General features: G+C 45.0%; 1 protein-coding gene across 3 annotated transcripts in view; it reads right to left on the minus strand.

The window, feature by feature from the left end:
* The window catches only part of LOC137198877 (semaphorin-6D-like), a 153808-nt gene that overhangs the window by 24366 nt on the left and 104442 nt on the right, over nucleotides 1-25000 (minus strand). For all 3 annotated transcript variants that reach the window (XM_067612880.1, XM_067612881.1, XM_067612879.1), the window contains exons 10-20: nucleotides 24649-24771; nucleotides 23406-23494; nucleotides 22935-23024; nucleotides 22669-22796; nucleotides 21467-21598; nucleotides 21221-21376; nucleotides 17382-17555; nucleotides 17158-17298; nucleotides 16202-16279; nucleotides 3438-3496; nucleotides 3225-3278 (exon numbers count right to left, since the gene is read on the minus strand). In XM_067612880.1, coding sequence (XP_067468981.1) covers nucleotides 3225-3278; nucleotides 3438-3496; nucleotides 16202-16279; nucleotides 17158-17298; nucleotides 17382-17555; nucleotides 21221-21376; nucleotides 21467-21598; nucleotides 22669-22796; nucleotides 22935-23024; nucleotides 23406-23494; nucleotides 24649-24771 — 1224 coding nt within the window. The remainder of the gene's footprint in view (nucleotides 1-3224; nucleotides 3279-3437; nucleotides 3497-16201; nucleotides 16280-17157; nucleotides 17299-17381; nucleotides 17556-21220; nucleotides 21377-21466; nucleotides 21599-22668; nucleotides 22797-22934; nucleotides 23025-23405; nucleotides 23495-24648; nucleotides 24772-25000) is intronic.

The following is a 25000-nucleotide window of genomic DNA, read 5'->3' on the forward strand; positions in this document are numbered from 1 at the left end:
AGGACTGCGGGGATTGAAACTGCTGCTCCGGTGGACTTCAGCGTGTTTGATAGGATCTGAACCGCCGCAGCACGTTCGCAGCAGGAACGCAGCCAAAAATACAAACAGGACGACGTGAGACGCCTGATGAAAGACGTCATTCAGACGTGGATTACAGGAAGTAGTTTTTAGTTTCATTTATCTCAGCGATGTTTTCTTCGTCCTTCATTCTTTGTATTTTTCTTCATCACAGCTATTGTTACTGTTGATGTGATGCAGCCACTTCAGTTCGCTTCAAGTGTTCCTGAACGACAGACCGAGTTCATGTCAAGTAGTCCACATATCAGGAATCTGCCTCTCTCTCCTCTCTGGCTTTAATCACACTATAGAGCCTTAATGGGATTCAGTGCACGGGTCTGCTGTCGCTCTGTGAATGACAATACCTCGCCGCTTCACAAGCAGGACTCCTGACAGGCAGGTAGCAGCAGAGACGCAGCTATGAATACAGAGCGGCCGCCGCTTTGATCTGCTGGATTGTGATCTAGTGGAGGGTAATAACGTCCGACCGAGCGACGGGCTACTGTACACCAACACCAGTCAAATGAGGCGGAATAACTGAATTTCTTCCAGTTGAGTTTGAGCTCGTTAGTGGAGTCGAGACTCTCCAGCTGAGCCGGACCCATCAACAAACCGCTCTTCACTTCTCGTCTTCTCAGAGACTCAGTCACATGATTCTCTGGGCTGAAGGAACATTTCATAAATCTGCTGCAGTGGAAGAAGTATTCGATGTATGTTTGTCTCGTAGAGATGAACCTACAGAGAATTATCAGTGACTTTATAGTGAGTTTCAGCTCGTTGTTTATCAGTTAGCTGTAGACTAGCTGCTAACAGTTAGCTGTAGACTAGCTGCTAACAGTTAGCTGTAGACTAGCTGCTAACAGTTAGCTGTAGACTAGCTGCTAACAGTTAGCTGTAGACTAGCTGCTAACAGTTAGCTGTAGACTAGCTGCTAACAGTTAGCTGTAGACTAGCTGCTAACAGTTAGCTGTAGACTAGCTGCTAACAGTTAGCTGTAGACTAGCTGGTGAACATAGTGGAGCATTTAGCAGCTAAAGAGCCAGATATTTCCCTCAGGAGCTGGTAGAGAGTAAAAACAGCTAAAAGAGAAACACGACTCCACATGAATGATGATGTTGCTCCGTAACTGCTGGATGTGGAAATAAGCAGCTGTTTGCAACATAAAGGACGTTTACAGGACTGCACCCCCACCTGGTTCTAACAACACTGAACCGACCAGAAGGACAGTTACAGTCTCTCAACTCTGTGACTGTTGGAACATATTTGCCCGTCAGACAGACCTGAATGTGTTCACTTCATCTGTATCGACATGCGTTAACTACTGCGTGGACAATGTCACTGTTAGCAAAAGGATCTGAGAGTAGAACAGGAAACCATCAGTCAAACAGCTGCTCAGAGCCTTTAGATCAGGAGACGCCTCAGCGACTGACTCACTACGGATAGAGGAACTCAACAGGAACTCCAACCTACGGAGGATGTGGCATCACACACAGCGAACACCAGCCGACAACAAACAATAACCGACCTCCAGTGACCTTTACTGGAAACACGGCGAGAGAGACAGTATGACATGTGATAAAGGTCTCTGCTGGAATCAAACCAGGAACGCTGCACTGATGTGCTGAGCAACCGTTCAGCTACAGGGACGCTCTGTAGAAGAAGATGATGACGTGGTGCAGGTGCAGTAAGATCCTGCTGACTGCAGCTCTTCATCAGACATCATCATCACACTGCTCGTACTCTGAGCCGCTGAACAAACAGCTCCAAATATCTCCAGATCTTGTTGTGTTGACCTGTTTTTATTGTAGAATAGCAACACTAACGAAGCTCTGCTAATTAGGTGATAAACACATTTAATTTCCCATAAATTCTTCACAATAAAAGCTTTTAATATGAAGCAGTGAAGCAGGAAATGCTGGTTTTCATCAGCAGTAACTTAACACGCCGGCTGAAAGCGAGCAGGAAACAGTGAAATACGGCTGATATCTGACTGACTCAGATATCGGGGGGGGGGGGGGGGGGCGGTTATCCCCTGCTGTGATACTGTACTGTACAAACACGCCGGCTAAAGTCTGACTGGGTTTGAACCAGTTTGATACTAGAGACGTTCTTTGTTCTCAGTGGATATCAGTCTGCTTCACTTCTGTTTGTGTGTGAAAAATAAATCTGTTATGGTCCAACAGGCCGAAGCTGTTACAGACATACAGACATACAGATATACAGACATACAGACATACAGACATACAGACATACAGACATACAGACATACAGATATACAGACATACAGATATACAGACATACAGACATACAGACATACAGATATACAGACATACAGACATACAGTCATACAGACATACAGTCATACAGACATACAGTCATACAGACATACAGTCATACAGATATACAGACATACAGATATACAGACATACAGACATACAGATATACAGACATACAGACATACAGACATACAGACATACAGATATACAGACATACAGACATACAGTCATACAGACATACAGATATACAGACATACAGACATACAGTCATACAGACATACAGATATACATACAGACATACAGATATACAGATATACAGACATACAGACATACAGATATACATACAGACATACAGACATACAGTCATACAGATATACAGTCATACAGACATACAGATATACAGTCATACAGACATACAGACATACAGATATACATACAGACATACAGACATACAGTCATACAGACATACAGTCATACAGATATACAGACATACAGATATACAGACATACAGACATACAGACATACAGATATACATACATACAGTCATACAGATATACAGACATACAGTCATACAGATATACATACATACAGTCATACAGATATACATACAGACATACAGTCATACAGATATACAGACATACAGATATACAGTCATACAGTCATACAGACATACAGTCTATCTATTAGATGTGTTCAGACAGCAGTGCAGCTGTAGAACAGAGCGAACACACTGAGTTTATTTCTTTCTTTTGTTACCTGCAGTAGATTTGTGAGGAATTATGTAAAACCTTTGATGTAAATTATTTAAGTAAAAACTTTTGTCAAATATATTCCTGGAAGGCCGGCTTTGGGCCACGGGCCGCTGTTTGCCCAGCTCTCTGTGTTTCTTACCGTAGGCGGAGTCGGCGGCGGACTCGTGGTTCCGTGTGGTCGCCAACACGTCGGCTGCACAAAACACACAGAACATCTGAAACATTAATCTCACTGAAACCCTCACAGTCTTCTTATCTGCTGCACTTTATTGTCTGTATCACTGCTGAGGTTTAATAATTCACTGGTTTCCACAGCTGCTGTTGCCGTGGTGATTGTGTGTGTTTATCTCACCGTGGCAGCTGTCCGGCTGAAGCGAGTGGTCGCCCTCGATATCCTGTTCGAACCCCGCCCTGCAGACAGGAGGGAGAGGAGGAATTAAGACAAACAAAAGATACAATATCGACCGGAGAACAATCCAGACGCAGCACCTCCTCCTCTCATGGCGGTTGCCGTCGGTTACCGTTGCCTGCAAATCTGATCAATGATGTATAACCACGGCGACCAGAAAAGGAGTCGTTAATTAAATTATGTCACATTCTTCATCTGCAGCTTAATCTGGAAGGTGGAGAGAAAAGAAAACACAAATTCACCTTTTTGGGTCATCCAATCAGAGGAAAGGAGGGTGACATTTGTCCAATCAGAGGACAGATGGTGACCATGAGACACACAGAGTACAGTGCGGCGGCGTGCATCTCTGCAGCTCCAGTAAATGAAGCCATTTACTTTCCTCACAGCGTCTCCGACGGCGCCGACGCTCATCTGACCTTCAAATCCTTTTTTAAAGTGGCAACAAATCAGGTTTTTACTGTCGACTGCAGTTTTACCATCGCAGTACCTCACAGGAGGGATCAGGGCCGATCGATCAATACACACTGAGAGCTGCAGCTAATGATTGATCTGTTGATTGTTTTCTGGATCGATCAATTAGTTGCTTGGTCCATAAAATGTCAGAAAACGGTGAAAACTGTTGATCAGTGTTTCTAAAAAGTCCAAGACGACGTCTCGTTTTGTCCACAACTCAAAGATCTTCAGTTTACTGACTGAAGAAACCAGAAAACATTCACATCTGAGGAACCTTAAACTCATCATCATCAGAAAACAGTCCCACTAACTGTTACTGGGACCAGTCATCCATCATTTATCTCAGGGTTAGGTTGTTGAGATGTCTCTCTCTGGACAGACGGAGCGACGCCGACGTCCTCCAAGAAAAACAACCACAAACAAAATCAAAACTCTAAAATTAAAAAGACTTTTTCTGCCAAAGTTCTTCTTTTTTTCAAAGCCAGCCAGACGTCTCCGTGACTCACTTTTTCATCCAAACACACAAACAAAGAGGGAACATTTGGCGACGCTCCAGTAAACCAACTTACAGTCAGAACCCATCAGCAGGAAGTTGGAGTCGGCGTGATGTTTCTGGAGGCGGGCGGATATTTCCCCAGAAACATTAGAGAGAGTGAAGAGGTACTTTTTGTTTTTCAGACTGCGGCACTCAGCCCACGTCCTCGTTTATTTGGCACGACGTGTTTCCAGCTCAGTTTATCACCTTCTGTCTGCATCTGCATCACCTGCACATCACTCTTTATTCAATCTGTTTATAATGTCTGCCGTTGACTCAGCTTCACCCTGCTGTCGCCATAGCTACGTCTTCATCCGTCATCTCCCTCGTTAGCAGGTGCATCCTCATAGTTTAAACTCCTGTCGCTGATCCAAGTTACTGTTTAAATGAGTGCAGACTTCTAGTTTACTTTACTCTTCTTCAGCGGTTTAATGGCGCCGACTGGAGAATCGGCGCCACCTGCTGTTTATCTGCTAACATTCACACAACAGCAGTGGACGGAAACAAACAAGCATTCGTATTTCTTTTGCTGATTCTCTTGAAATTCAGTTAAAACTTGTGTTACATTTGGATGGAAACCAGACGAATGTTAAAGTCAGGAGGAAGAACTTGAACTCATCACCTCACTGTTGCTCCTGATGTTTGGACGTCTACATACTTTTGGCCGTGTGATGTTTCATTTATTAGCAAACAGCAGCTCTGCTCTCTACATATACCTGTAAACACGGAGCTCATTCACTGAACTGTGTCTGGATTTATCATGAAATCATTATGCTTTGCTCTGCTCGCTCGCTCTATATTTACCTCTCTCCACCTCACTTATTTGCTAACTCGTTCGCCCCCTCAGTCACTCAATATTTATCTGCCTTATCACTCATTCTCTCTCTCTCCATCAGCAGCCTTCCTCCGTCTCTGCGGACTCGTTTCCACCAGCGTGGGCTGTGATGTAAGTGAGGAGAGAGAAAGGCGACAGCGAGCCGCTATAAATCCCGAACCCCCTCGGGCACCTGAACGCCTCGTTCACCTAGCGAGGAGACGGAAATAGACTCGGTCGGTTATAAAACGCAGCCGAGTCGAGGCTCTTCAGTGGAGGCGTTAACAGGTTTCACAGGCTGTGAAAAGTCATTACGACGCACAAACGGCTGCAGAAAAAGAACATTTAAAGGTTTTTTACACTCACATGATACGTTTGAGGTTCTGATGAACAGTTTCAGGTTTGAAGTCAGTGAAAGTTTCTCTGAGAGACTGAAGACTTGAATTAAAGGACTTGGATTTGCCCCAGAAGCCTTAAAAACAGCTGCGTATAGGTCTGGATGTAATCAGGTCGTTACTGTCACCAGAGTCATTAAATCTAAATCACTGGAGTCCATCAGGTTTAAAAGACCAGAGACTTGAGGTTGAACTGGGACTCTGATCCACCTGAGACTTCAGACTCGCTCTGAAAGACTCCAACGACTTGAGACCTGAAAAAAAAAAAGACTTGAGACTTGACTTTGTCTTAAAAAGCACTTTGTATATGATACCGTCCATCGGTAGAAAGCAACACTCGCTGACGTCACAGTGTTTTAAGAACAGCTGTTTATAGATCAATAATCAGGAAATTAAAGCCAGAATGAACCAACATGCATCCGACGCTGCCGAGGACCAGCAGACCTGACGACTGAGGACTGAAGCGTCTCATTTCCTGTCGGCTTCGAGGCTCCAACACAGTTGTTAGATGAGTTTAAACCTGATGGCGGCGGTTTTCCTGCGCCCGCTAACGGCCATAAACTCAAACCCTGAAGCTCCGGTGAGACGGCGGCGCCTGCTGAACTGCTCAGGTGATGATGAAGATGATGAAGGAACAACAGCAGTGTGTGTCATTGGATGAACATGTCAGCTTCACTTTCTAATGATGACGAAGGTTCAGGATGAACCTTAAAGACATAAAATGAAAAATATATTTTACAAGTTCTTGTGTGTGTCCCATGTTAATTACATTTGATCATTTTAACCCAAACCATCATCTTTAAACCCAACCAGAGCTGAACCGCAGCACCGTCACATCATCAATCATCATTATTGATTAACAGTGACGTGTTACAGACGGATGATGTCGTCCTGCTGATTACTGCTGATAGAGTCACATGATCAAACCACAGATCTGAGCTTCATGTGGAGGATTTGCTGGTAAAAAGAATCTCCTGTTGTGGGTCAATGAAGATCTGAAGTGAAGTAAACGGTCTTGTATTAATGTATTTTAGTTTCTTTGAGTTTGTTGCTGCCTGCATCAAATTCAAAACCCTGACAGTCGCTTATAGAACAGCTCCTGCCTACCTGAACTCCCTCGTCCAGGTCTACAGTCCCTCCCGCTCACTGCGCTCTGCCTGGTACCAGCAGGACCCTCAGTCACCAGCTGGACTCTGCAGTTCCCCGCTGATGGAACGAGCTACCAAACTTTCAACTACAGACCAGCAAACACCTCAGCACCTGCATCTACGTCCTGTCAGACCTGAAGCTTCATTACTGCTGTTCTCTCCTCACACATCCTGCTCAGGTTGGATTCACTTTCATGTCGACGTCGCTTCGGATAAAATCGTCAAAACGAATTGTAATTATAACATATTTAACATTCTAGTGAAGTCTGAAGGTCGCTGCTGTCATTCAAAGATCACATCTGTCATGTTTCTTCATCTCCATCAGTCTGTCAGAGCAGCTTATTAAAGCCCTCACACACACACACACACACACACACACACACACACACACACACACACACACACAGACACACACACACACACAGTCTCCAGGGAAACAGCTGACTTGCTGCCACGACAACCATCTCCATCTTTATTTACACTTTCCTGTTTTCATGTTTTCTCTCCAGTTGAAGTTACATAAATTGTTAAACTGACTGGTCCAGCTGCCCTCGATTCAACCCTCCTAACCCCTAACCTTCCTAACCCCTAACCCTACCCTAACCCTATCCCTAACCCCTAACCCTCCTAACCCCTAACCTTCCTGACCCCTAACCCTACCCTAACCCTATCCCTAACCCCTAACCCTCCTAACCCCTAACCCTACCCTAACCCTATCCCTAACCCCTAACCCTCCTAACCCCTAACCTTCCTAACCCCTAACCCTACCCTAACCTTCCTAACCCCTAACCTTCCTAACCCCTAACCCTACCCTAACCTTCCTAACCCCTAACCTTCCTAACCCCTAACCCTACCCTAACCTTCCTAACCCCTAACCTTCCTAACCCCTAACCCTACCCTAACCTTCCTAACTCCTAACCCCTAACCCTCCTAACCCCTAACCCTACCCTAACCCTATCCCTAACCCCTAACCTTCCTAACCCCTAACCTTCCTAACCCCTAACCCTACCCTAACCTTCCTAACCCCTAACCTTCCTAACCCCTAACCCTACCCTAACCTTCCTAACTCCTAACCCCTAACCCTCCTAACCCCTAACCCTACTCTAACCCTATCCCTAACCCTCCTAACCCCTAACCCCTAACCCTCCTAACCCCTAACCTTCCTAACCCCTAACCCTTCAACCCTCCTAACCCCTAACCCTACCCTAACCCTATCCCTAACCTTCCTAACCCCTAACCCTTCAACCCTCCTAACCCCTAACCCTACTCTAACCCTATCCCTAACCCTCCTAACCCCTAACCCCTAACCCTCCTAACCCCTAACCTTCCTAACCCTACCCTAACCTTCCTAACCCCTAACCCTACCCTAACCCTATCCCTAACCCCAACCCCTAACCCCTAACCTTCCTAACTCCTAACCTTCCTAACCCTACCCTAACCTTCCTAACCCTACCCTAACCCTATCCCTAACCCTATCCCTAACCCTCCTAACCCCTAACCCCTAACCCTCCTAACCCCTAACCTTCCTAACCCCTAACCCTACCCTAACCCTATCCCTAACCCCAACCCCTAACCCCTAACCCTCCTAACCCCTAACCTTCCTAACCCTAACCCTCCTAACCCCTAACCCTACCCTAACCTTCCTAACCCCTAACCTTCCTAACCCTAACCCTCCTAACCCCTAACCCTACCCTAACCTTCCTAACCCCTAACCTTCCTAACCCCTAACCCTACCCTAACCCCTTTAACCCTAACTCTCTTAACCCTAACCCTCGATTCAACCCTCCTAATTCTAACCCCTAACCCTAATTCTAACCCCTAACCCCTAACCTTCCTAACCCTAACCCTCCTAACCCTAACCACATCACACACACCTTCCTTTCTCTCTCCGTCTCTCCCTGGAGGAAAGCTTCCACTTATCAGCAGAGGTTTCAGCAGCTGAACTCAGAGATTTTCAGTCGAGTGAAGCTCAGAATAATAATATCTCAGTGTTTAGTGAAGAGGATCTGCTGCACTGAGGTCAGGCTGCTCTGCTCTTCTACACTCGGGTTGTTTGCTAGAGATTTTAGTTGGAATAGTCTGGTCTAAAACCAGTTAAATATTCAGCTGATCCGCGGTACATTAAGTTACAACTTTCACAAGATTCTGTCAGTAAAAGCTGAAAACTGGAAACTGAAATGAAAGAAGTGGAAATCCTTTAGTGCTGAAGGAGCCTGAACTAAACATCAAACATGAGCTGCATTCAGTAAAAATGTATGAAAGTCATGAAAAGATGAACTAATGTGCTGAAGTCTGAATTGTGTTACAGTTGAATGAGTATGAAGGAGGCGGGAAATCGGAAAAGAAATAAGCTTAAATTTAATCTAAAATGTTACTTTATGAGTAAAAAAGCTATAAAGAGTTTTAAAAATGAATAGAAACACACATCACACAGGTTCCTCCAAGACAACCAAAGAAGAAAAAGTTCCCAGTAAATAAAACATAAATGAGTGTTTTGACATCTCATTTCTCTAAAAACGTGTTTCTGTCCTGCGTCTCCAGCAGTTAAACCTGCGTTTCTGACGGAGGAAGCGGTACAGGAACCTTCAGTATTAAGTTCAGACGTGTTGATCTGCAGCACAACAAGCTGTAAACAGAACCGCGTTCCTGCACATGCTCAGTAGCGTCTGCCGTACACAGAACTACTCTCTGGAGACTGAAAACATGATGCTGAACATGTGACCCAGTGCAACAACACACACAACACTGGTTAGTAGATCAGTTCTTTGGATCCAAACATGAAGACAAATATAGAAAATCAGCAGAATGATCCTTTAATTCAACACGGCTCCACTCGGCATAATCTACCCGGTTCCTTTAGTTCCTAGTTTAGTTCTTCAGATTAAGTCCTCTGTTAGTTCCTGGAACATTTTGGTTGAAAAGGGGCTTAAGATGTGAGGAAAAGAAGCAATTAAGGGAAATTAGATGCATTATGTCTGAAATCTGATTCTAACACGCTTCTTCCTTCACAAATATAAGATAAAAGTCGGGACGGACGCCCCCCCGACCCTGCTGAGGATGCTGCAGATGCAGGACGGGCTCCTGGGACTCGACTGTATTGTGTCTTGAGGTTTTGAAGTTAATAGAAGAGGATCGGATGCAGGACGAGGGGCGAGCAGTCGAGCTGTGATGTGATCTCCACTGACGCTAATAGAAGATAATCACCAAACTTGGTCAAAGTTTGCTGCACTTCTCTGCAGAGCTCGCAGGACAAACAGCGACGCGTCTCCCATCACACACGATATGATGCTGATTAAAGGCAACAATGTCAGCTGATGAGAGACATTTAACCCCGAGGATGCTGGGAGGATCTGTAGTTTTCTCTCCGCTGACGGACTCATCAGGAAGTTGCTCACGTTGCTGATTTCCTGCCACTGAATCAATCTTCTTCTTCTTCTTCTCGCTCTAATGACGCTCTCAGATAGAAATCCTCCCTTTTCTTCCTCACAGTAATATCATCCTCCTCCTACAGTGCAGCTGTGACCTCTGACCTCTGTACTGCTGGTTGTTGGAAAATGTAATTTATCGTACTGATTGTGTGTTTTTATCCAACTCGCCGTCTCTAATTATGGAAATTCGTCACCTCACACTGACGTCATCTGAACTGCTCGCTTCAGCAGTGGTGCTGCTGCGGCTGCTGGATGCGTAAATGTGAGTAAAGTTTGTTTTTGTTTATCTTGTGAGGACGAGCTGATAAAAACATGAACTCCAGATATCTGAACGGTTACTGAACATGTTTCCTGCTCGCTGTCCAACAGGAGCAACCAAACAGCGTAATTATTGTGTTAATGATTAGGAACCCTTGTGGAATTATAAATATTTATTTACCTATTATGATTATCATTATTATTATTATTATGTGCTTTGGCCCTAGAATCATCTCAGCTTCACAGACCGCAACAGCTACACGTCCAACGTCTCACCTGTTGCTCAGGTAATCATCTGACCACATGGTGGCACCACAACAGACACTTATTATTAGATTTATATGCTGCGGCCTCTCTGCTCTCTGTGTGTGTGTTGCTCCGTCAACAGACACACAGACCTGCTGCTCTCTGCTCTCTGCGTCCATGACACAGAGAGCAGAGAGCAGAGTGTTTTTACACTGCTGTATCAGTAAAGGAAACTTCTAACTGCTGACTAAAGTTAATCTGAAGAGCTTTACTTTGGTGCACATAGTTCACAGGCTCATGATTCACTGATCTAAAGTTACGTCCACGACGGATGATTGATGAAAGTGTACAAAGATCAAAAGTTAAAAAAATGCATTTCAGTTTAGTTCACATGTTAAAAATAAAGAGTGTAAATGAAGAAAAAGTTGTTCTATTTGCTCACTTTTAAAGAAAAGACTGAAGCACTTTATTAAACGCAGAACTGAACGAGATTAAATGAAACTTCACTTGAACAGCTGCTGAGAGACAAAGTTACCTGCGTGTCTGTTTCCTGCTTGTTTTACTTCCTCTGACACAGATTTCTCTCATCTTCGCTCTTCTTCTTTCTCTTCTTCTTCCTCTTCTTCCTTTCCACCTCTTGCATCACATCTTTGCCTCCCTCTCAGTTTCTCTCCTTGTCCCTTTTCATCTCTGTCGGCTCCATCCTGTCCATTTTAATCTTCCTCCAGCATCTCTGTGCTGCTGTTTGTATTAAAAACGCCAGTTGTGTTTCTTTCTGTAGATATTATTGTTTCCTGTGTGTGTGGTTTTCTAAAGTTAGAAGAAAACAGCATTTCAACGCCGAGACATCAGCGTCTGAAAGTAACTGAGGTGACCAGAACAGAGATGCTTTCCCCGTTAATGGAGGAAGAGGAGGAAGAGGAGGAAGATTTGATCCTCAGCATGAGTAACTCAGTACATTTACTCAAGTACTGCACTTCAGTACAGTTTTGAGGTACATGTACTTGAGTATTTCCATCTGCCTTCACCCAACCGGTCATGCAGACGGCGTCCACTCAGAGTCCGGTTCTGCTGGAGGAACGTTGGGTCTCTGTACAGTAAAGAGTTCAGTCTCGACCTGCTCGGCTCTGTTCTGTTGGGATTTGATGCTTTATAAATAAAACTGAATTTGTATTTGAAGTGTAATAAACTGTGAAACCATCTGAACTTTTTATATATACTATTATATATTTATACAACATACTGCATCATTTGTACATGTTTGCAGTAATTTATATTCTGTATGTCTGCACTTTATGCCTGAACTGCACTTCTGGTCAGATGCCAACTGCATCTGGTTGTTACGTATTTGTTCAATGTCAATAAAGTTGAATCTGATCTAAAAACCTGCAGTTTCTTTCCACTAAACTTAACAAAGACAGACGGACACTCTTTCCCTCCACGCTGAACAAACAACAAAAACTCTTCATCTGCTTTCTTATTTTTTCACTGTTGATCTCCTGAACTGTTTGCAGATGTTATGAGTTCAGCCTCTCTAATCCCAGTAAAGATTGTCCTGAAGGTCTGAAACCCGCCCTCCTCCGGATCAACAGTCTATGAAAAATCTTCACTGTTCCAGAAACAACACACGACCCCCCCCCCCCCCCACCACCACCACCTCGAGGCGCCGTGAAGCATCGATCGGCGAGGAAAGACACATCAAAAGGAGACGGTCGAATATAAAGAGTCGTCAGCTGAGGAGAACATCACATTCAGTCTGACCTGAGATCAATACGGGGATTAAAAACGCCTGCTGGAATATTTGTGTTTGACATTGATCATGTTCACATCTGATGGACGTGTTGAAGCACAAAGAGACTCGATTTATAAAACACCAGCTGGAAATCTGAAGCTGAGAGACGTTTCGCTCTGACATGAAACAATTTGACTCTAAATGACTGACACACACACACAGTTACAGTTATCTTCTTCTCACTGCTCCATCAAACCTCTAATTATTTATGTAAACGTATCAGATTTAAAGTCGTTTAAAGTGTGGCTGGTTTGTTGTTAATCGACCAAAACCTGCTAAAACTTTCCTCCAAGTGTTTCTTTAAACTCCCAAAAGCCTCCAACTTCACTCTGGATTCAAGACACGTGAGTCGAGCCCAAAGACGAAATCTCCTGTGTTTCAGTCCATCGATACAAACACACACACACACACACACACACACACACACACACACTCACACACACACACACACTCTCACACACACGCACACGCACACACAGAGCAGCGAGCAGCTTGTGAAATCAGATGTGTTCCCGTCCAATCAATAACTGCAGTGTCAGGTAGCCGCCTGCTCTGCTGCGTCTCCACAACACTTCATGACCATCGATCTGCAGCTGAGGTGTCTGCTGCTTCCCTGCAGGTCGAAGTGATACGATTTTCATATTTGTGTGTCGGAGAAGGAGTTGTTTTAATCCTGGAGGAGCTGCAGCCTCCTCGTCTCTAAATATCATCAGTTATAAACTCTGAAATGTATTCTCTCTCCAGCGCTGCAGCACAGACTAAATAACCACTTCATGCAGTCGTCCTAACGGCTGCACGAGTGCATTTATGTTCACATCTGTCCAGCTGCAGCGGCTCGTAATGAGTCTGAGAGCAGATGAGAAGAAGATCATCAGTTAACCTCAGAGGTTAAACCTGAAACCTGTAGCTGCTGCAGGTGGAGCTAGATGATGCTTGTGATGCTCGTGATGCTTGTGACGCTTGTGACGCTCGTGATGCTTGTGATGCTCATGACGCTTGTGATGCTCGTGATGCTCCAGACGCTTGCGATGCTCGTGATGCTTGTGATGCTCGTGATCCTTGTGACGCTCGTGATGCTTGTGATGCTCCAGACGCTTGCGATGCTCGTGATGCTTGTGATGCTCGTGATGCTCGTGACGCTTGTGATGCTCGTGACGCTTGTGATGCTTGTGACGCTTGTGATGCTCGTGACGCTCGTGATGCTCGTGACGCTTGTGATGCTTGTGAAGCTTGTGACGCTTGTGATGCTCGTGACGCTTGTGATGCTCGTGATGTTTGTGATGCTTGTGAAGCTCGTGACGCTTGTGAAGCTCGTGACGCTTGTGATGCTTGTGACGCTTGTGACGCTTGTGATGCTCGTGACGCTTGTGAAGCTCGTGACGCTCGTGACGCTTGTGACGCTTGTGACGCTTGTGATGCTCGTGATGCTTGTGATGTTTGTGATGCTCGTGATGCTTGTGATGTTTGTGATGCTCGTGATGCTTGTGACGCTTGTGATGCTTGTGATGTTTGTGATGTTTGTGATGCTCGTGATGCTCGTGACGCTTGTGATGCTCGTGATGCTTGTGACGCTTGTGATGCTCGTGATGCTTGTGATGTTTGTGATGCTCGTGATGCTTGTGACGCTTGTGATGCTTGTGATGCTCGTGATGCTTGTGATGCTCGTGATGCTTGTGACGCTTGTGATGCTCGTGACGCTCGTGATGCTTGTGATGCTCGTGATGCTCGTGACACTTGTGATGCTCGTGACGCTTGTGATGCTTGTGATCCTCGGGACGCTCGTGATGCTTGTGACGCTCGTGACGCTTGTGATGTTCGTGACGCTTGTGATGCTTGTGATGCTCCGGACGCTTGTGATGTTTGTGATCCTCGGGACGCTCGTGATGCTTGTGATGCTCGTGACGCTTGTGATGCTCGTGATGCTTGTGACGCTCGTGACGCTTGTGATGTTTGTGATGCTCGTGACGCTCGGGGCGCTTGTGATGCTCGTGATGCTCGGGACGCTTGTGATGCTCGTGATGTTTGTGATACTCATGATGCTCGTGACGCTTGTGATGCTCGTGATGCTCCAGACGCTTGCGATGCTCGTGATGCTTGTGATGCTCGTGATGCTCGTGACGCTTGTGATGCTCGTGACGCTTGTGATGCTTGTGACGCTTGTGATGCTCGTGACGCTCGTGATGCTCGTGACGCTTGTGATGCTTGTGAAGCTCGTGACGCTTGTGATGCTCGTGATGTTTGTGATACTCATGATGCTCGTGACGCTTGTGATGCTTGTGACGCTCGTGACGCTTGTGATGTTTGTGATGCTCGTGACGCTTGTGATGCTTGTGACGCTCGTGACGCTTGTGATGCTTGTGACGCTCGGGACGCTTGTGATGCTCATGACGCTTGTGATGCTCGTGATGCTCGTGATGTTTGTGATGCTTGTGACGCTCGTGACGCTTGTGATGCTTGTGATGCTCCAGACGCTTGTGATGCTCGTGACGCTTGTGATGCTCGTGATGCTCCGGACGCATGCGATGCTCGTGACGCTTGTGATGCTCGTGATGCTCGTGATGCTCCGGACGCTTGTGATGCTCGTGACGCTTGTGATGCTCGTGATGCTCGTGATGCTCCGGACGCATGCGATGCTCGTGACGCTTGTGATGCTCGTGATGCTCCAGACGCTTGTGATGCTCGTGACGCTTGTGATGCTCGTGATGCTCGTGATGCTCCGGACGCATGCGATGCTCAGGACGCTTGTGATGTTCGGCTGCGTGATTTGCAGATCAGTGACTGAGAAGCTGTCTGCCGCAGTCACGACTAAAACTGTTCCTCAGCACCGTCTCTGAGTTTCATCTCATCTTCTGACTTTGTCTTAAACTCCAGAATGAAAACAGCGAACTTGTGCAACATGTTTGTAGTGACAAATATTATTATATATTATAATAATCCTCTTCATCAGGTTTTATTCCTCGCATCAGTCTCCACTCAAACTTGATTTAATGAACATCGTCTGTTTTGGTGCAGAAACAGGAAGCATTTCAGCAGGTTGCAGATTAATTTTCTGTGTATTTCCTCATTAAATATCAATATAATTTGGTGATTATGAACAATCTGTAACACTAGGAGGAAAAGCACTGCAATCATGGACAACACTGAAATGTTTGTTTGTTCAAACATCAAATAACATTTCAGATTCTAGAGGAGATAACAAAGTTTCCAAAGACATAAGAAAAGATTTCAGGCTGAACTTTGTCTAAAATGATGCAGCAGACATAGAAAATATTGCAATCTGATGAAACGCTGCAGTCATTAAAAACACAGTTTGAATGTTTCACTCATATCCTGCAGCTTCCATGAGGAGCAGCACGAAGACAAACTGATGATGAGTCTCTTTCAGCAAAGCTTTATAACAACAGATTTATAGCAGCAGAGTGCACATTGACGTGCATTTTAACATTTGTTCCCATTATGTTCCCCCATCCATCCTTTTACTTTGGCTGCCGGTGTGAAAGGCATCACGGATCTACATCTCAGATATACGAGCCTCCGCTCGCCGCGGCAGATATACGAGCCGAGCCGTCGGAACTTTATTAGCTGTCAGATTGATGACGGCTGAGAGGAATTAGAGAGGAAGAGGAAGTGACACGTACTTGAAACCAGGCGCCATGTTGGCACAACTTCCCGTCCGCAGCCAGATGCAGTACGGGTCACGAGACGCCAGACAGGCCCTGCAGAGAGAGAAGAGGGAAGCTCGTTAAAGAACAACGATGAGATGAGAGAAAAGAGTGAAAGATGAAAACAGGAAGAAGAGAGAAAGAAAGAAGAGAAACAGACGACAGACAGATGGAAAGAAGCAGCGAGCTGAGTGTGTGTGTGTATAGAGCGTGTGTGTGTGTGTTATATTATATTTGTGTTATGTTATGTGGAGTCATGTGACCTCACCTGAGGATCTCAGCAGTCGAGTCATCGAAACATCCTCAGATTTTACATTATTATACTAAATAATAGATAATTGTATTCAAGTGCGTCTGTGTTTCACTGCTGCACAACCAGCTGCCAGTTGTGGATAAATGAAGTAATTGATTGATAGATTGATTGATTTGTCACATCTTCTCAGTCAAACATCTTTGTTAAAGTTTTATTGGTGATGAAGTGAGACGCAGCTGCTGGAGCCTCTGTTCATCTGTGCAGCTGGCGTTCATTCACTCGCTAATTAAAACCAGTCTGATTAGCGTGTGTGTGTGTGTGTGTGTGTGTGTGTGTGTGTGCGTGTGTGTGTGTGCGTATCTCCAGTGATGAATGAGCTCTAATTTGGGCAGTGAGCTGCTCTAATGACGTCTATAAACGAGCTCCCTTTTGTTCATATTTAACTATTCAGACTCGGCTTCCCCGTTTCCCCTCCAGCTCGCCGCTTCTACACAATATTGATTGTGTTGCTAAATTAAGCTCCACATTTTAATGTTTAAAAAGATTCCCCCATTCTCATACTAGTTTGCCAGAATTAAATAAATGATGGTGTTTTAATGACTTCTGTGCTGCTCGATTCAGAAAAGTCAAGTTTCTTCTGCTTTATTTAGTTTGACTGATGCAGTTTGAGTTTTCTTACTGTTTGCAGGCTCCGTGTTGCGAGCAGCGGCTGAGCGGCACTCTGATGACGCAGCTGGTGAACGCTACGAACAAGGCATGATGGTCCTTATCCAGCTCCAAGCCCAGAACCCTCCTGTCCTCCTGACCCTGAACGTTACACCTGCACACACAGACAGGAGCAGAGTATTATTATGGATATCACATGTTTGAGACCAGCACTAGAAGATTCTACCCTCTTCTTACTTGGATGGGTTGTAGACGTCGATGTCTTCCAGCAGTTTGGATCCGAAGCTGTCGTTGGGATGCGTGCTGGCCAAAACCTTCAGGACTCGGCCGTCGTCTGAGCCCAGGAACATCACGGTCCGGTCCTTGTAGGGACCGGCTGAAACGTCCACCACGATCTGGGTCAGCTTGGACCTGAGAGGGAGAAAGACAGAATATGAAATCCTGTTTTAAAACCTTTAAAGGCCTCATATTCTGCTTTTAGTGGTTTCCTGTTATTTATTTCCTGATGTCGGATGTTGAGGTGAACGTCTGTAGAAATGCTGCCTGCAAGTCAAAAGTCAGGGCTTCAATCTGCTCTGATGCTGCATTTGCAATGTTTTCTTTTACTGTCATACCCATAAACATGCGTCTGTTCTGTAGCCTTGGTTGCTAAGGTGGTTGCTAAGGTGGTTGCTAAGGTGTTTCCATGTGTTGTTCAGCTCCAACATGTACGGATGGATTTGAGAAGTTGACATTTGGAGTAAAGAAGGAGAAGAAGAAGTGAAATCCTGCTACTATAGTTTGTTTACGTAGCCTCCGGAGCCGGAGGAAGCTTCCTGAAGCTGACCAATCAGAACAGAGCGGGCTCATCAGGAGGCGGGGCCTTAAAGAGACAGGAGCTAAAACGGCCTGTTTCAGACAGAGGCTGAACTGAGGGGCTGCATAAAGGACCAGTAGAAGATCAATAAGGAGTTTTTATTCCAGTAGAGCCCCAGAATATAAATATAGAGGCTGGACATGAGCTGAATATGTGGCTGCATGTGTAATCAAAACTAAGTCTCAATAAAAACAGACCCTCTTCCTCTTAAATTAGCCCCGATGAAGACGGAGGCGCTGCTGACTGAACGGCCTCCTGTAGCTGAAATGATTCGATGGTTAATGGTTTGCCAGTTTTCCATGACAGTAAACTCAACATGTTTGTGACTGTTGCTCAGACAAAACAAGTCATCTGAACATGTTCACTTGAGAGAATAATGATCAGCATTTTATCCACTGAACAATCAACAGATTATCAGTCATCCTACGATGGACCAATACGACCCGTCAGAGACTGTAGATGTATGTGGTCTCCGTGAGGACGAGTCCCTCAGACTGATGTTATCTAACAGTGAGAGGATCTCTGCATCATTATCTGGGTCAGCTCAGGCCTTTCTGGAGAGGACGCTAATTCATACGTGGAATTAAGAGTCTGATTCTTGTTCCAGACTAGTAATTACAATCCATCAGAAACTCATCTGAAACCTGCAGACGCAGATTAAAGAAGGTTTTTAGAGCAGCGAGGCAGACGCACAGAGAGGGAAGCGTTTCCTGTGACCGCCGACTAATCAAAGATGATTCCAACGATTATCTTCAGGCTTCAGTTCACATTCTCCACTTTATCTCTGACCTCACAGTTCTTCTTCTACACTTTAGGCTCATGTGAATATTTCAGTGATGAAAAGTAACTAAATACATTTACTCAAATACTGCAGTATTTCCATGTGATGCTACTTTATACTTCTGACCCCTAGGTTGGGAACCAGTGGACTAAACTAGCTAACTGTATATAAAGTAGTGTAAACTAGCTAACTGTATATAAAGTAGTGTAAACTAGCTCCACCTCCAGCAGCTACAACAGTAACATGCTGCTCTAACACTGATGCTTCACTATTAATAATCTAATGATGTCATATATAATAATATATCAGTCAGAGGGACCAAACCACTACTTTTACTGCAATACTTTAACTACATCAAGCTCATAATACTTATGTACTTTTACTGCAATACTTTAACTACATCAAGCTCATAATACTTATGTACTTTTACTGCAATACTTTAACTACATCAAGCTCATAATACTTATGTACTTTTACTGTAGTACTTTAACTACATCAAGCTCATAATACTTATGTACTTTTACTGCAATACTTTAACTACATCAAGCTCATAATACTTATGTACTTTTACTGCAATACTTTAACTACATCAAGCTCATAATACTTATGTACTTTTACTGCAATACTTTAACTACATCAAGCTCATAATACTTATGTACTTTTACTGTAGTACTTTAACTACATCAAGCTCATAATACTTATGTACTTTTACTGTAGTACTTTAACTACATCAAGCTCATAATACTTATGTACTTTTACTGCAGTACTTCTTCCACTGCTGGTGGTTATTGATTAAAACAAATCCTATTCTTGAACTTGAGATCAGATTAACGGCTACATTTAGATGCTAAAACAGTTTTTAAACTCTCAGTATTGCAGAGTGAGATAACGTCGTCTTTTATCAGCCACGCTGGCAGTGAGGAGATTGAAGATAATTCTACTGTTGCATCTTGTAAGTCAGTGTGTTCAGGAGTGTAATTATCCATCAGAGAGCAGCAGAGCACAGAGGAAGAACAAAGTCTTTTTCTATTACAAGTACATTTTTATCATCCTCCATAAATCAAGTTGACACAAACAAGACTAGATCAAAACCTCGTATGTGTCTGAACCACTGATGGTCAGTGTGTTACAGGGACAGTCAGCGGTCGTGTCTATAATGTGAATTCCTGAATATTAAATGTTCATCTGCAGTTTTCTGTAGTGGTCCCAGTAATATTTGCTGGTAAAGTGTACTGAAGTAGCATCACATGACTGGTTAAGCTACGTTTGAGTCAAAAAAAAAAAAAAAAGGTATAAATGCAGCTGCAAGAACAAAACTTTCGACTCATATCTTGGGATGTTTGATTTGAAAAAGAACTTTTAATTTGAATTAAAACTTCTAATTATGTGTTAACTCCTCCTGCTTTCATCTGCTTCTATCTGTGGATGTCTGTATGGTCTCATCCATATGTTTATGTAGGATTAGCATGCTAGGCTAACAGTCTTTATATCCGCGCTGTGAGAACACACAAACACCGTAAACACACCTGTCACCTGCCCAGCACAGTGCTGTTAAACCAGAAACACCACAGCTACACCTTATTTTTATACAGTCTACAGGCTACACACAGCACGGCTACGCTAATAATGCTAGCCATGCTAACTAGCTGCTAGCTGCCGTGTAGGCTGGTAAGATCTGTGTATCTGTGGGTTGCTGCTCCTGTCAGTGTCTCTGTGTATCTGTGGGTTGCTGCTCCTGTCAGTGTCTCTGTGTATCTGTGGGTTGCTGCTCCTGTCAGTGTCTCTGTGTATCTGTGGGTTGCTGCTCCTGTCAGTGTCTCTGTGTATCTGTGGGTTGCTGCTCCTGTCAGTGTCTCTGTGTATCTGTGGGTTACTGCTCCTGTCAGTGTCTCTGTGTATCTGTGGGTTACTGCTCCTGTCAGTGTCTCTGTGTATCTGTGGGTTGCTGCTCCTGTCAGTGTCTCTGTGTATCTGTGGGTTGCTGCTCCTGTCAGTGTCTCTGTGTCTCTGTGGGTTGCTGCTCCTGTCAGTGTCTCTGTGTATCTGTGGGTTACTGCTCCTGTCAGTGTCTCTGTGTATCTGTGGGTTACTGCTCCTGTCAGTGTCTCTGTGTATCTGTGGGTTGCTGCTCCTGTCAGTGTCTCTGTGTATCTGTGGGTTGCTGCTCCTGTCAGTGTCTCTGTGTATCTGTGGGTTGCTGCTCCTGTCAGTGTCTCTGTGTATCTGTGGGTTGCTGCTCCTGTCAGTGTCTCTGTGTATCTGTGGGTTGCTGCTCCTGTCAGTGTCAGAGCCTCCGTGTGAGACGCTTCGTTGGTAAATGTGTGTTTTAAACCTGCGGTCTCAGTCCTGCTGACAGAGAGCAGCGCTCGGGGTTCATCACTCAGACATTCGGGGTTATAGTGCTGCAGATATCCTGCATGTGTGTTATCTCCTACTTACCTGCTGGACGTCCTGGTGAAGCAGGGCCGGTCGTTGACGGAGGGAACGGCTTCGTCCATCAGCGGATACGACTTGATAAACGTCAGCATCTCGTCTGGAAATTGAACAGATGACTTGTATTCTGCGGCCGGACCGTCGCCTGCACACGTACCAGGTCTGCAGGAAACAAAGCAAACAAAGACATTTCAGATCTGTTCTCGTTTAAATGCTGCTGTAAACTCTTAAACGTGTCCCACAGGATCTCACCTCGGCCGGGGAACCTGCTCGTCAGGTACCGGAGTCCAGGACGAGTCGCTGGTCCGCTGCTCCTTAAACTTCCCATTAAAGACTTTCTCTATGTCGTCCATGTAGAAAGCACAAACTGCAGAGCCGGGGATGCTGCAGAGACACACAGAGCCACGTTCAACAAGCTTCAATAATTCTGTCTTGACATTTGGAAAAGAGACTCTGATACTGCATGAATGCCAAGAAAGCTCAGTCCAAACCCTAAAACCTGAACTGACATCGACTCAATAAACCAAAACTGAAACTAAATCAAACAAACTTCCTCCCAAGACTCCAAAACCCTGAAAACTTTTAAATTAAAACCCTTGAAATGTGATGAAAGCCGCAGAGCTCTGTGCTGTATCTCTGACTCACAGTAAATTCAGACATTACATCATCCAGACTGTATGAGTGTGAACACACATGTACAACATTCGGACACATGTGAGTCTATCTATGGAGCAGGAAGTACAGCAGGAATACAAACATCCTCTAACACCTCAGTCTTTATGGTCCTGAATAAAGACGGAGAAGCAGAATCATCCAGTATTTAGAAAGACTTAAACAAAACATATTTAAAACATATCAGTACAAACAAATTCAAACAGGTAAATAAGAACAAGTTTAGTGAATAAATGATGTCATACAGGAAACATGTGACTAAACGTCCCTGAAGCTTCCGCCCCGCTGCAGAGACCAAACATGGCGGCAGATGTTTCTCTGCGTCCGTATTACTGACACAGAGCTGCTATCAAAACGCCTCCATCAGCAGGAAGTGATGTCACGTTTCCATGGCTTCAGCTGTGTTCATCACATCTTCTGTTTCTGCTTTACTGCAGTCGACAGCAGAATCAGCACCAACTGTTTACTGCTAATATTCACTAAACAAACATTCATTCACAGTTTCTTTCATCGACTTTCAGAAATTTCAGTTAAAATGTGTTTTGACGTTTGGATGGAAAGCTGACGGCTGCAGCTCAGACGCAGGAAGACTGTGGATGAGGAGTCTGCAATCACCTCAACACCTGGATGATCAAAACCCACCAAATAATCTCATGAGGATGAAACCAAGCCGCCTGGTTTTCTGATGGTATGAAAGATGGTCTGATGGTTTGACAGAAGAAGAAGAAGAAGAAGAAGAAGAAGAAGAAGAAGAAGAAGAAGAAGAAGAAGCGAGTGTTCACCTGTTGGCCTGAGTGGTGAAAACTCCGACTACAGCAGGTCTCTGGTTGATCTGCAGCACGTTGGTGAGAGACTGAAGCACGTCGAAGTAGAAGAAGGAATCTCCAGGAACCGAACAGTTCAGACGAGCCTGAACAGACACGAGGTCAGAGGTCAGAGGTCAGAGTGCGTGTATGGTAAGGTATGTGCACCTGAGGAGTCTGGATATACAAACATTACAGACTCAGTGGAAAATGACTTCCAGAGTTGATTATTTCAGAAGAGTCACCTTGAGGAAGGAGGTCCAGTATCTCTCCAGGACTCTGGGAGATCCGCCGTTATCGTTCTTACAGACGCGAGCGACCCGAGAAAACACCACCTGCAGAGAGAAGCAGGTTCACACGACTCATGTGTAACAACATCACACTTAGTTTCACTGTCAGGCTGCTGAAAGACACCACAACGTTTTAATCATCTTATTGTTCTCTAAAACTAAATGAGTCACTTAAAGGATCATTCTGCTGATTTTCTATATTTGTCTTCATGTTTGGATCCAAACCAACATTGAACTGATCTACTGGTCCAGAGGTTTGGATCTGCAGCACAACAACCTGTAAACAGAGCAGCGCTCCTGCACATGCTCAGTAGCGTCTGCTGTACACAGAACTGCTCTCTGGAGACTTATATGGACGTCACACAAATATAAAACGTCAGCTGACTTTACTTCTGGATGGAGACGTTGACAGAGAGACAGGCGTACCTTGCCCAGGGCGGTGTACTCCACGGCGATCTCACTGAGGAAGAAGTAGACGTAGTTACCGTAGTCGATGGCGTGCAGGAAGTGCGGCTCTGCAGAGACGGAGAAGAACACGGTGTTAAAACTCTCCTCACATCTCTTCTCTCAACACGTCCCAGCAGTTATCGGGTGATAAAAGGTTGTTATTTCATTTTCTCCGCCTGCTTCGCCCACTTTTACTTTATAGTTATTTTTCCCAGGATGCCTTTCAAACGCCAGACAGGAAATATGAGCCTGTTGGTTTATACGACCGCTGAGTTTCATCAAACTGGGTTTTAGGATCTGTGGAAGCAAAGAATCTCAATAATGATCTTATATATAGATCAATAAGACACTGAATATCAACATGTTTTACTTCCATTTGGCTGTCTGACAATTAATGTTTAAAAGCACATTTATTGATTATTAATCATTTAATTAATCAATGAATCTATAAAATGTCTGCTGAAAATATCCCATCATGTGACTGACCCTGAACGTGTCATGTGACCCGTTCTGAACATGTCATGTGACTGACCCTGAATGTGTCATGTGACCGACCCTGAACGCGTCATGTGACCGACCCTGAACGCGTCATGTGACCGACCCTGAACGCGTCATGTGACCGACCCTGAACGCGTCATGTGACCGACCCTGAACGCGTCATGTGACCCACCCTGAACGCACCATGTGACCCACCCTGAACGCGTCATGTGACCGACCCTGAACATGTCATGTGACTGACCCTGAACATGTCATGTGACTGACCCTGAACGTGTCATGTGACCCACCCTGAACATGTCATGTGACCCACCCTGAACGCACCATGTGACCCACCCTGAACATGTCATGTGACCCACCCTGAACGCACCATGTGACCCACCCTGAACGCGTCATGTGACTGACCCTGAACGTGTCATGTGACCGACCCTGAACGTGTCATGTGACCAACCCTGAACATGTCATGTGACCGACCCTGAACATGTCATGTGACCGACCCTGAACGCGTCATGTGACCGACCCTGAACGCGTCATGTGACCGACCCTGAACGTGTCATGTGACCGATCCTGAACGTGTCATGTGACTGACCCTGAACGCGTCATGTGACCGACCCTGAACGTGTCATGTGACCGATCCTGAACGTGTCATGTGACTGACCCTGAACGCGTCATGTGACCGACCCTGAACGTGTCATGTGACCGACCCTGAACGTGTCATGTGACCTACCTCGGAGCCACTTGGAGTCGTATTTGACGGTCCTGAGGACGGGTCGGCCGTCTCCGAGGCTCCTGTAGATGACGGCGTCGCTGGCCAGGAAGTCCGTCATGGTGGCCGAGTAGAAATCTCCTCCTGAGAGACGCAGACGAGATTCTGTTACTGAACCACATGTTCGTTTCTACGTTTCTGTAGTTTTGCTGTTGTTATATTTATTACTTCTAATCTAAAACAAACACTGATCTCTTGTGAATATGCAGATGATTCACATCACTTTTAATGTTCATGTTCATATTTTCTTCTGCATCCTCACTTCCTGTTTCGCTCCATATTTCCCATCTTCACATCCACGTATTAATCACTT

This window comes from Thunnus thynnus, chromosome 15 (assembly GCF_963924715.1).
Source record: "Thunnus thynnus chromosome 15, fThuThy2.1, whole genome shotgun sequence".
NCBI lineage: Eukaryota > Metazoa > Chordata > Actinopteri > Scombriformes > Scombridae > Thunnus > Thunnus thynnus.